Here is a 12,511-nt window from a genome sequence, read left to right as displayed (position 1 = left end):
TTGGTTCTTTCATTTTTTTTTTCATTTATTTCTGCTCTGATCTTTGATTTCTTTCCTTCTGCTAATTTTGGGGTTTTTAAGTTCTTTTTCCAGCTGTTTTAGGTGTAAAATACTCTCATTTCTTAAAGCGATCTGTAAGTTAATGTCTTTTTTTTTTTTTTTTTTTTGGCTTCACCATTCAGCAGGCAGTCTTCAGCTACCGGACCAGAGATTGAACCCGTGCCCCCTGCAATGAAAGCCTTCAGTCCTAAACACTGAACTGCCAGGGAATTCCCCTGAAGTGGATGTTAAAAGCCAAAGAAGTTTTTCAATCAAGTGTTGATTTATGAATTCTACCTCCCCAATAAACTAGAAGCCATACAGAGAGGCTACAATCAAAAGCACCAGAGGAAAGTGGTGCTATGGAAACAATTCATTTGTGTTTGGCATAGTGAAGATTCACTGCCAATTTGTAACTATGAATTCAATAACTTTTCAAAGCCAAAAATGAGGTTTGGACCTGAGCAGCTTTTCAAAGTAGCTTTTTTTTTTTTTTCCAGAGTGCTTCCAGGTGACCAGTGGGTTACGTTTTATTTAAAAAAAAAAAAAAAAACCAAAAAAAGTCACAGCAGAAGGGGCCAGGGCACCCAGTGGGACCATTGGTCTCCACAACACCATCTGGGTCACTTAAAAGGAATGAGCCCTCTCCTCAGGTTTACCTGAAGAGGAGCCAATCATTTACCTCGCGTGGAGGCTGCAACTTGATTATGGTTCACTTGAGCCCATTAAATCTAAACTCTGGATCTCACTAGTTTCACGTTCAAGTTTCACAAGACCTTACATTTCACCAGTCAGCCACACACGGCTGGCACCGAAATGCACACGCTGACACCTGTCCGCCCAGGGGAAACTCTAAGGAGCCACGTTATCTAGGTGGAGAGGGTGGCGGGTAGGCCGCGGGACTCTCCAACAGGCGCCCGCACAGACCCCCACAGGCACTGGCGCCCGCGCACATTCACGCGCCCATGGGCGCCAGGCCTAACGCCGGGAAGGCCCCAGAGGCGTCTCTCCCGCGAGCCCACTCCATGCAGAGAACGCCCACCCCCTGGGAAGGGCTTCCTGGTGACCCCTCTCAACAGCTCCCCACGTCTGCCGGCCAGGGACTGCGGGGAGGGGGCCGTGGCCTCTGGGCCCCGGCCGGGCCCCCGGCACGCCCGCCTCCAGACGCCCGTCTCCGCACGGCCCTCGCCGTCATCAGCACCCACCAGTGCCTCAAAGTAGCTTTTGCTGAGAACAATGGCACCCCACTCCAGTACTCTTGCCCGGAAAATCCCGTGGACAGAGGAGCCTGGTAGGCTGCAGTCCATGGGATCGCTAAGAGTCGGACACGACTGAGCAACTTCACTTTCACTTTTCCCTTTCATGCACTGGAGAAGGAAATGGCAACCCACTCCAATGTTCTTGCCTGGAGAATCCCAGGGACGGGGGAGCCTGGTGGGCTGCCATCTCTGGGGTCGCACAGAGTTGGACACGACTGAAGTGACTTAGCAGCAGCAGCAGCAGCAGCAGCAGCAGCAGCAGCAGCAGCAGCAACAGCTAATATCGGAGAAGGCGATGGCACCCCACTCCAGTACTCTTGCCTGGAAAATCCTAGGGAAGGGGGAGCCTGGTGGGCTGCCGTCTATGGGATCACACAGAGTCGGACAGGACTGAAGTGACTTAGCAGTAGCAGTAGCTAATATAACATAAAAAAGCTGTTAGAGGTGGTAAAGAGATGCAATGTTTATGAATTAAAATATGACCTATCACCTGTTTTGCTAAAAGGAAAAAAAAAAGCACTGAGCTGAAGGCAAGATATTTTGCTTCATTTATTTACTTTCTTGAGATAACTTCATAAAAAGGAGATGGGGTTTATATTTTTGATGCTTAACTTCAACCATCTATAAATGACAATATTACTTGTCCTACTCATTTCATGAGTCTGACAGAAGGATAAGTAAAATAAGAGCTGCCAAATCATTGTTCAAAATGTAAAGAGACAGCAATGTAAGACATAATTATATTTTTAAAATTTGTAGGCATTTTTTAATGAAGTCATTTTAATGATGCCAGTCCCACTGGCCAAGTACACATTATTGATGAAGCAACTTAGTGATACTTTCTCAGCTCTTTATGGAATTATATTTATCAAAAAATATGAATATTTGCTTACCTGACAGTTCCTACTCATTCAGTTTTACTTTTATAACCTAATACTTATACTAAATCCAAAATAAATCCACTTAAAAAGTGAAAATTTGGAACATTATTTCATAAAACCACTAAAATCTCTGTCATTATATATCAAGCATATCTAATATTATTGAAAAGAGTTTTCAGTTTTATTCTTATTTTTAAAAATATTTATTTTTATTTTATTTATTTGGCTGTATCAGGTCTTAGCTGCAGCATGCAGAATCTTCATTGCAGCATGCAGAATCTTTAGTTGCACATGTGGGATCCCTGACCAGGGACTGAACTTGGGCCCCCTGCATTGCAAGCATGGAGTCTTAGCCATTGGATCACCAGGGAAGTCGCAGAGTTTTCAGTTTTAAATAAATAAGTTTCATAGAATAAATGAACTTCCTATTTTTTATCTTTTTTAAAATTATTTTTTAGTTGAAGGATAAATGCTTTACAGAATTGTGTTGGTTTCTGCCAAACATCAATATGATGAATGTCCCATTTACTGACAGACAAACTAAAAAGTAAAAAACATTAATGGTTTCCAACAAAAGCAATAACCATATTCTCTTCCCATTAGATATCTCAACTTACCTCATCTCCCTTCAAAACTTCAGTACCATCAAATTCACGGGTCTGACTTGTCTTCACTGACACTTCTCTCTCTAGGTTGGCTAACTTTTCCTTTGCTTCCTGAAGTTCCTCAGCTTTGGCTTCTTTTTTACGAGAAATGATAGATGCCTAATTAAGCATTAAATAAAAATGTAAAAATGAGACAGTCAACTTTCTATTATTTTCTGAAATTATGTAATTTTTAGATTTTACTGACTGAACTAAATTTTCAATATCAGGTTGACTTCTCCTGACGATACTCTTTGCCCTACCACCTGCTATCACGAGTTTTATATTTAGTATGAGCCGACTAAGGTCCGTCTAGTCAAGGCTATGGTTTTTCCTGTGGTCATGTATGGATGTGAGAGTTGGACTGTGAAGAAGGCTGAGCGCCGAAGAATTGATGCTTTTGAACTGTGGTATTGGAGAAGACTCCTGAGAGTCCCTTGGACTGCAAGGAGCTCCAACCAGTCCATTCTGAAGGAGATCAGCCCTGGGATTTCTTTGGAAGGAATGATGCTGAAGCTGAAACTCCAGTACTTTGGCCACCTCATGCGAAGAGTTGATTCACTGGAAAAGATTCTGATGCTGGGAGGGATTGGGGGCAGGAGGAGAAGGGGACGACAGAGGATGAGATGGCTGGATGGCATCACTGACTCAATGGATGTGAGTCTGAGTGAACTCTGGGAGTTGGTGATGGACAGGGAGGCCTGGCATGCTGCGATTCATGGGGTCGCAGAGTCGGACACGACTGAGCGACTGAACTGAACTGAACTGAACTGAACTGATGCTATACACACACACACACACACACATATACACATATCCCCTTCACAGATCACTGCCTTGTCATGGCAGAGAGGCTTGCATAACTTTGAATCTATGAGCCATGCCGTGCAGGGCCACCCAAGATGGACAGATCTTAGCAGAGAGTTCTGACAAAAAGTGATCCACTGGAGAAGGGAATGGCAAACCATCCCAGTATACTTGCCGTGAGAACCTCATGAACTGTATAAAAGACCAAAAAGATAAGACACCAAAAGATGAGTCCCTTGGGTCTGAAGGTGTCCAATATGCTACTGGGGAAGAATGGAGAATTACCAATAGACCTGGAATGAATGAAGGGGGTGGGCCAAGGCAGATACAACACTCAGTTGTGGATGTATTTGTTGATGAAAGTAAAATCCAATGCTGCAAGGAACAGTACTGTATAGGAACCTGGAATGTTAGGTCCATGAATCAAGGAAAATTGGATGTGGTCAAGCAGGAGATGGTAAGAATAAACATCGACATCCTAGGAATCAGTGAACTAAAATTGACGAGAATGGGCAAATTTAATTCAGATGACCATTATATCTACTACTGTGGGCAAGAATCCCATAGAAGAAATGGAGTAGCCCAGATAATTGACAAAAGAGTCAAAAATACGGTACTTGGGTGCAACATCAAAAATGACAGAATGATCTCTGTTTCCAAGGCAAGCCATTCAATATCACAGTAATTCAAGTCTCTGCCCTTACCACCAATGCTGAAGAAACTGAAGTTGATTAGCTCTATGAAGGCCTGGAAGACCTTCTAGAACTAACACCTAAAAAAGATATTCTATTCATCATCAGGGATTAGAATGTAAAAGTAGGAAGTTGAGATAAACCTGGAGTAACAGGCAAGCTTGGCCTTGGAGAACAAAATCAAGCAGGGCAAAGGTTAACTGAATTCTGCCAAGAGAATGCACAAGTCATAGCAAATAACCTTTTTCAACAACACGAAAGACAAGTTTACACATGGACACCACCAAATGGTCAATACCAAAATCAAATTGACTACATTCTTTGTAGACAAAGATGTAGGAGAAGCTGCATACAGTCAGCAAAAACAAGACCTGGAGCTGACTGTGGCTCAGATCATCAGCTTCTCACAGCAAATTCAGGCTTAAACTAAAGAAAGCTGGGAAAAACACTAGGCCAGCCATATGAATTAATCCATATGAATTCACAGTAGAGGTAACCAGTAGATTCAAGGGACTAGATCTAGCTAACGATGTGCCTGAAGAACGATGAACAGAGGTCCGTAATATCGTACAGGAGGCGGTGAACAAAACCATCCCAAAGAAAAAGAAAAGCAAGAAGGCAAAGTGGTTATATGAGGAGGCTTTACAAATAGCGGAAGAATGAAGAGAAGTGAAAAAGCAAGGGAGAGAGGGAAAGGTACATTCAATTAAAATCAGAGTTCCAAAAATTAGCTAGAAGAGACAAGAAGGCCTTCTTCGATGAACAATGTGTAATAATAGAAGGAAACAACAAAAGGGGAAAGACTAGAGATCTCTTCAGGAAAACTGGAAACATCAAGGAATAATTCCACCCAAAGGTGGGCACAATAAAGGGTAAAAATGGTAGAGACCGAGTAGATGCTGAAGAGATCAAGAAGAGATGAAAAGAATCCATCAAAGAGCTGTATAAAAAAGATCTTAAAGAACCAGATTACTATGATGGTATGGTTAGTCACCCAGAGCCAGACATTCTGGAGTGCAAAGTCAAGTGGAACTTAAGAAGCACTGCTGTTAATAAAGCTGCTGCTACTGCTGCTAAGTCGCTTCAGTCATGTCCAACTCTGTGCAACCCCATAGACGGCAGCCCACCAGGCTCCCCCGTCCCTGGGATTCTCCAGGCAAGAGCACTGGAGTGGGCTGCCATTTCCTTCTCCAATGCATGAAAGGGAAAAGTGAAAGCGAAGTCGCTCAGTTGTGTCCGACTCTTAGCGATTCCATGAACCGCAGCCTACCAGGCTCCTCCGTCCACGGGATTTTCTAGGCAAGAGTACTGGAGTGGGGTGCCATAAAGCTACTGGATGCAATGAAATTCCACCGGAACTATTCAAACCCCTAAAGGATGATGCCATCAAGGTTTTGCATTCATTGCATAACAATGCCTGCAATATAGATGCTGCCACTTCCTCAGGACAAAGGGATGGGAAAATGTAGGATGCTGGCCCCAGATAGCTGTGTTACTTGCTCAGTCATGTCTAACTTGGCAACCCTATGGACTGTAGCCCACCAGGCTCCTCTGTCCATAGAATTCTTCAGCCAAGAATACTGAAGTGGGTTGCCATTCCCTTCGCCAGGGGGTCTTCCTGACCCAAGGATCGAATCTGGGTCTCCTGCACTGCAGACAGATTCTTTACCATCTGAGCCACCAGGGAAGCCCTTGGCATTCATTATGTCAGCAAATCTGGAAGACCCAGCAGGAGCCACAGGACTGGAAAAGGTCAATCCTCTCACCCCAATACTCAAGAAGGGTAGTACCAAAGAATGTGCTAACCATCAGACAATTGCACTCATTTTCCATGTCAGTAAGGTCATGCTTAAAATCTTGCATGCTAGGGTTCAGCATTATGTGAACCAAGAACTTCCAGATGTCCAAGCTGGGTTTAGAAAAGGAAGAGGAACTAAAGATCAAATTCACTGGATTATAGAAAAAGCAAGGGAATTTCAGAAAAAACATCTATCTCTGTTTCACTTACTTCGCTAGATCATGACAAACTGTGGAAAGTTCTTAGAGAGATGGGAATACCAGACCATCTCACCTGTCTCCTGAGAAATCTGTATGCGGATCAAGAAGCAACAGTTAGAACCCTGTATGAAATAAATGATTGGTTCAAGATTGAGAAAGGAGTACAACAGGTCTGTCTGCTGTCACCTTGTTTGTTTAATCTATTTCTTGTGAGCACGTCACAGGAAATGCTGGGCTGGATGAGTTACAAGCTGGAATCAAGATAGGCAGGAGAAACATCAATAACCTCAGATATGCAGATGATAGCACTCTAATGGCAGAAAGCAAAGAGGAACTAAAGAGCTTCTTGATGAGGGTGAAGGCGGAAAATGAATGAGCCTGCTTAAGACTAAATATTAAAAAAACTAAGATCATGGTATCCAGCCCCATTACTGCATGGCAAATAGAAGAGGAAAAGGTGGAAGTAGTGACAGATTTCCTCTTCTTGGGCTCCAAAATAACTGCGGATGGTGACTGCAGCCATGAAATCAGAAGACAAGTGCTTCTTGGCAGGAAAGCAATGACAAACCTAGAGAGAGCGTTGAAAAGCAGAGACATTACTCTGCCAACAAAGGTCCGTATAGTCAAGGCTATGGTCTTCCCAGTGGTCACATTCGGTTGTGAAAGCTGGACCATAAAGAAGACAGAATGCCAAAGAACTACAATGCCTTCGAACTATGGTGCTGGAGAAGACTCCTGAAAATCCCCTGGATAGTAAGATCAAACCAGTGAATCTTACGGGAGATCAACTCTGAATATCCACTGGAAGGACTGATGCTGAAGCAAAAGCTCTAGTATTTTGGTCATCTGACGCACACAGACAACTCATTGGAAGTCTCTGATGCTGGGAAAGATTGAGGGCAGAAGAACAGGGCATCAGAGGGTGAGATGGCTGGATGGCAGCACCGATGCAATGAACATGAATTTGGGCAAACTCTGGGAGATGTTGAGGGACAGGGAGGCCTGGCGTGCTACAGTCCATGGGGTTGCAAAGAGTCAGACATAACTGGGCAACTAAACAACAATAATAATATACACATATATGTATATTTATATATGTATCTGGCTGCACCACATGGCTTGTGGGATCTTATCTTCCCTACCAGGGGTTGAACCTGGGGCCTGGCAGTGAAAGCGCCAAGTTTGAACCACTCCCCCCTGCCACGAGGGAATCCCCTGTGATGTGCATTAAATAGCAGCCTTAAAACATTTTGGAAGGCAAAATATAGGATATATCAGCAGAGAAACAGAAATACAATAGTAATAAAAAATATTAAAATCTTGTCAACTAACATTGAAATGCTAATGAAAATATCTTCTAGGTAAACCCAGAAGCTAACACTAAGTCTGCTGTTTTTCTGTATGGTTGGTTTCCTTTCACAGGAATAAAACAAGAATGCTTTATTCCCAAAACTACAATACAGATCATCCTATCTAAATTCAATACCCATACTTTAAAAATAAAATGTTAAAACATTTATTATATTTGGGGCATTCTAATAAATAAAATGCAAATTGAAAATTAAACATCTGATTCACCAGAATTATGCAAATGTTTACACAACCCAGATGGGTGCTCTTAGCCATAAATGCAGCATTTATGGATAATGTAGCATTAGCAACTTGTAGGGCATTTCCTTAAATGAACCATGACTGTACTAGTTTAAGAAAGACATTAGCCAAACTGTCTTCTCCAGTGAAATATTACAAATATTTTTATCAAACAGATTTTATAAGAGACGGAAATCTTTAGTGCAAACCCTTTAAACAATTCTCCCTGTTTAAAAAATGAAAATACACATGATATGAAAATACAGATGCTCAACCTTGCTTATAGTAAGATTATGTGAAAAGATGATCAACCTTGTTTATAGCAAGATAAATAAACATTAAAACTATCATAAAATACCATTTCTTATCTACAAGGATAGCAAAAATCTAAAAGTTTGACAACATACTCTACTGATGAGGCTGTAAGGAAATAGGCGCTCTCATATACTACCACAAAATGTAAAATGCTAAAACCCTTATGAAAAAGAAATTTGGCAATATCTAGCAAACTTACATACACATTTACTGTTTGACGTAGCAATCTCACTTCTGAGACTATATCCCAAAGACACACTGACAAAAAATGCAAAGACATAAACAAAAAGCTATTTATCGATGTATGATTGCCAATCGCACAAGAATGGCAACAACCCAAATGTTCATCAACTGGAGACTGGTTGAATAAACTGTGATATACCCACTCCATACCCAGTGGAGTATGTCTGTGAACAGAAATAAGCATATCCACTACAGGATACAAAAAAGACAGATAATAACAAGTGTTGGTACAAATGTGGAGAAATCAGAACCTTCATACACTGTTGGTGGCAATGTAAAATGGTACAGCTTCTTTGGAAAGTAGTCTGGCATTTCCTCGTGGAGAAGGAAATGACAACCCACTCCAGTGTTCTTGCCTGGAGACTCCCAGGGATGGGGGAGCCTGGTGGGCTGCCATCTATGGGGTCGCACAGAGTCGGACATGACTGACGTGACATAGCAGCTGGCATTTCTTCAAAATGTTACATACAGAATTATCATTGAACCAACAATTGCACTCCTACAAGTATACTCATGAGAAGTGAAAATTTATTTTCAAACAAAAACTTGTATAAGAATATTCCTACCGCATTATTCATAATAGCCAAAAAAGTAGGGACAACCCAAATGCTCATTAACTGATGAACAGAAAAACAAAATGTGATATATCTGTATAATGGAATATTATCCAGTAATAAAAAGGTTTAAGCATGTAGAAATACATGTTAACAACATGAAGTGAATCTGACTCTTTGGAACCCTACTGACTGTAGCCTGCCATGCTCCTCTGTCCGTGGAATTCTCCAGGCAAGAATACTGGAGTAGGTTGCCATTCCCTTCCCTAGGGGATCTTCCTGACCCGGAGATCGAACCCTGGTCTCCTACACAGAAGGAAATTCTTTACTGTCTGAGTCATCATACATGAAGGAACTTTAAAAACAGTATGCTAAGTAAAAGAACCCAGTCACAAAGGACGACATATCATATGATTCCATTTATATGAAATGTCCACAACAGGGAAATTTACAGAGCTAGTTTGGTCTTTTGTAGTTGACTGGGGCTGAGGATCTGGGGGAAAATGGGAAGTGACTGCTAATGGGTTCAGGGTTTCTTTTTTGACATGATAAAAATGTTCTAAAATTGATTTGGTAATGGTTGTACAGCTCTGATACTAAATATCATTGAATTTACACCTTAAATGGGTGAGCTGTATAGTATGCGAATTGTATCTCAATAAAGTTATAAAGGAATAAAGATTATTCTACTATACTATTCAATAGCATATATTGAGAAAAAAAGCACTGTGAACAAAAGTGTGTATAATATGCTCTGCTTTCTCTAAGGATGGAAATATATGAATATATGTATATATAATATTATTTTTAGTGTAATAATAAACTTGTGTGTAACATATGGATTAAAGCAAATGATGAATAATGTTGATGCCATTAGGGGATTTGGTTCCCAGGAGAATAGACAACCCTGCACTTTCAAGACACAGATTCCAGTGTCTAGTCATGGGTCAATTTAAAAGGATGAAGGATGAAGAATATCCATCGTTGGTCACACTACAGGAGGACAGGGACCATCACATTAAAGTAGGTGGGGCTTTTCCATCCAGAGCAAACAAGCGGGAAGTGGGGTTTACTGTGGGATTTCATAAACCACAGAGAGATTAACCTAATCATCCTGGCTCTTTTCCACACTCTATCCTGCAGCACAAACATCTTCTAAGCAGTTAGCGAAAGAGTGCTTGGAAAATAGTCATAATAATTACCCAGTATTTTCTGGATAGAGCTTTATATACTCTTCTACATCTTTCTTTCACTCTAAAGTTGTTCTCTGAGGAGCCAATGTCTTATTCCAATCATGAGCCGTGCTTCTCTGCTCTGATATGAGGCCATCTACTCAGCAGGAATGAGTATTGTGGAATTTAGTCTTATTCAGAGAAACTATATCAAAAAGACTACTCGCCATAAATAACTGAGCAAGACTCCTTTTCTATAAACAAATATTGGTCAGAATGGCCCTGACAGAAAAGTAAAGATAAAAAAGAAGTTGGCCTAACTTCAACTCCTCTATACTCCAGGGAATGGCAAAATACCAACTAGAAAGTATTCTTAAAAAAAAAAAAGCCTGTTCAAGTTTCCAGTTGTTTCAAGTTTCTAATATATAGGAAATACAGGACACAGAGGAACATTTTAAAAGGACACCATTCAGTTGCAATCAGCAAAACATCAACCATGGGAAATGCTATAGGAAAAATAAATTTCTTCAATAAAAAAAATCACAAAAAATTATTAAATAAATGGATAAATAAGTAAGGAAGAGAGTCTATAGATTAAGAGAGATTTAAATATCAAACAAAACAAAAACAAGACCAGGAACTGACTGTGGCTCAGGTCACGAACTCCTTATTACCAAATTCAGACTCAAATTGAAGAAAGTAGGGAAAACCGCTAGACCATTCAGGTATGACTTAAATCAAATCCCTTATGATTATACAGTGGAAGTGAGAAATAGATTTAAGGGACTAGATCTGATAGAGTGCCTGATGAACTATGGACGGAGGTTCGTGACATTGTACAGGAGACAGGGATCAAGACCATCCCCATGGAAAAGAAATGAAAAAAAGCAAAATGGCTGTCTGGGGAGGCCTTACAAATAGCTGTGAAAAGAAGAGAGGAGAAAAGCAAAGGAGAAAAGGAAAGATATAAGCATCTGAATGCAGAGTTCCAAAAAAGAGCAAGAAGAGATAAAAAAGCCTTCTTCAGCGATCAATGCAAAGAAATAGAGGAAAACATCAGAATGGGAAAGACTAGAGATCTCTTCAAGAAAATTAGAGCTACCAAGGGAACATTTCATGCAAAGATGGGCTCGATAAAGGACAGAAATGGTATGGACCTAACAGAAGCAGCAGATATTAAGAAGAGGTGGCAAGAATACACAGAAGAACTGTACAAAAAAGATCTTCACGACCCAGATAATCATGATGATGTGATCACTAATCTAGAGCCAGACATCTTGGAATGTGAAGTCAAGTGGGCCTTAGAAAGCATCACTACGAACAAAGCTAGTGGAGGTGATGGAATTCCAGTGGAGCTATTTCAAATCCTGAAAGATGATGCTGTGAAAGTGCTACACTCAATATGCCAGCAAATTTGGAAAACTCAGCAGTGGCCACAAGACTGGAAAAGGTCCGTTTTCATTCCAATCCCAAAGAAAGGCAATGCCAAAGAATGCTCAAACTACCACACAATTGCACTCATCTCACACGCTAGTAAAGTAATGCTCAAAATTCTCCAAGCCAGGCTTCAGCAATACGTGAACAATGAACTCCCTGATGTTCAAGCTGGTTTTAGAAAAGGCAGAGGAATCAGAGATCAAATTGCCAACATCCACTGGATCATGGAAAAAGCAAGAGAGTTCCAGAAAAACATCTATTTCTGTTTTATTGACTATGCCAAAGCCTATGACTGTGTGGATCACAATAAACTGTGGAAAATTCTGAAAGAGATGGGTGGTGCCTCTCAAGGTGGTGATTTCTCAAGGTGCCTCTTGAGAAATCTGTATGCAGATCAGGAAGCAATAGTTAGAACTGGACATGGAACAACAGACTGGTTCCAAATAGGAAAAGGAGTATGTCAAGGCTGTATGCTGTCACCCTGCTTATTTAACTTATATGCAGAGTACATCATGAGAAACTCTGGACTGGAAGAAACAAGCTGGAATCAAGATTGCTGGGAGAAATATCAATAACCTCAGATATGCAGATGACACCACCCTTAGGGCAGAAAGTGAAGGGGAGCTAAAAAGCCTCTTGATGAAAGTGAAAGAGGAGAGTGAAAAAGTTGGCTTAAAGCTCAACATTCAGAAACTAAGATCATGGCATCCGGTCCCATCACTTCATGGGAAATAGATGGGGAAACAGTGTCAGACTTTATTTTTGGGGGCTCCAAAATCACTGCAGATGGTGATTGCAGCCATGAAATTAAAAGACGCTTACTCCTTGGAAGAAAACTTATGACCAACCTAGATAGTATATTCAAAAGCAGAGACATTAC

At 41.0% G+C, this 12,511-nt stretch overlaps 1 protein-coding gene across 1 annotated transcript in view; it reads right to left on the bottom strand.

Annotated features, from left to right (window-relative positions):
• Window positions 1-12,511, bottom strand: part of IFT81 (intraflagellar transport 81) — a 154,536-nt gene that overhangs the window by 60,750 nt on the left and 81,275 nt on the right. The window contains exon 12 of the mRNA XM_069557822.1: window positions 2,797-2,943. Within this exon, the coding sequence (XP_069413923.1) occupies window positions 2,797-2,943 (147 nt within the window). The remainder of the gene's footprint in view (window positions 1-2,796; window positions 2,944-12,511) is intronic.

Source organism: Ovis canadensis, chromosome 17 (genome assembly GCF_042477335.2).
Source record: "Ovis canadensis isolate MfBH-ARS-UI-01 breed Bighorn chromosome 17, ARS-UI_OviCan_v2, whole genome shotgun sequence".
NCBI lineage: Eukaryota > Metazoa > Chordata > Mammalia > Artiodactyla > Bovidae > Ovis > Ovis canadensis.
The sequence above is the reverse complement of the archived record's forward strand: the minus strand, read 5'-3'. Positions and strand labels throughout refer to the sequence as shown.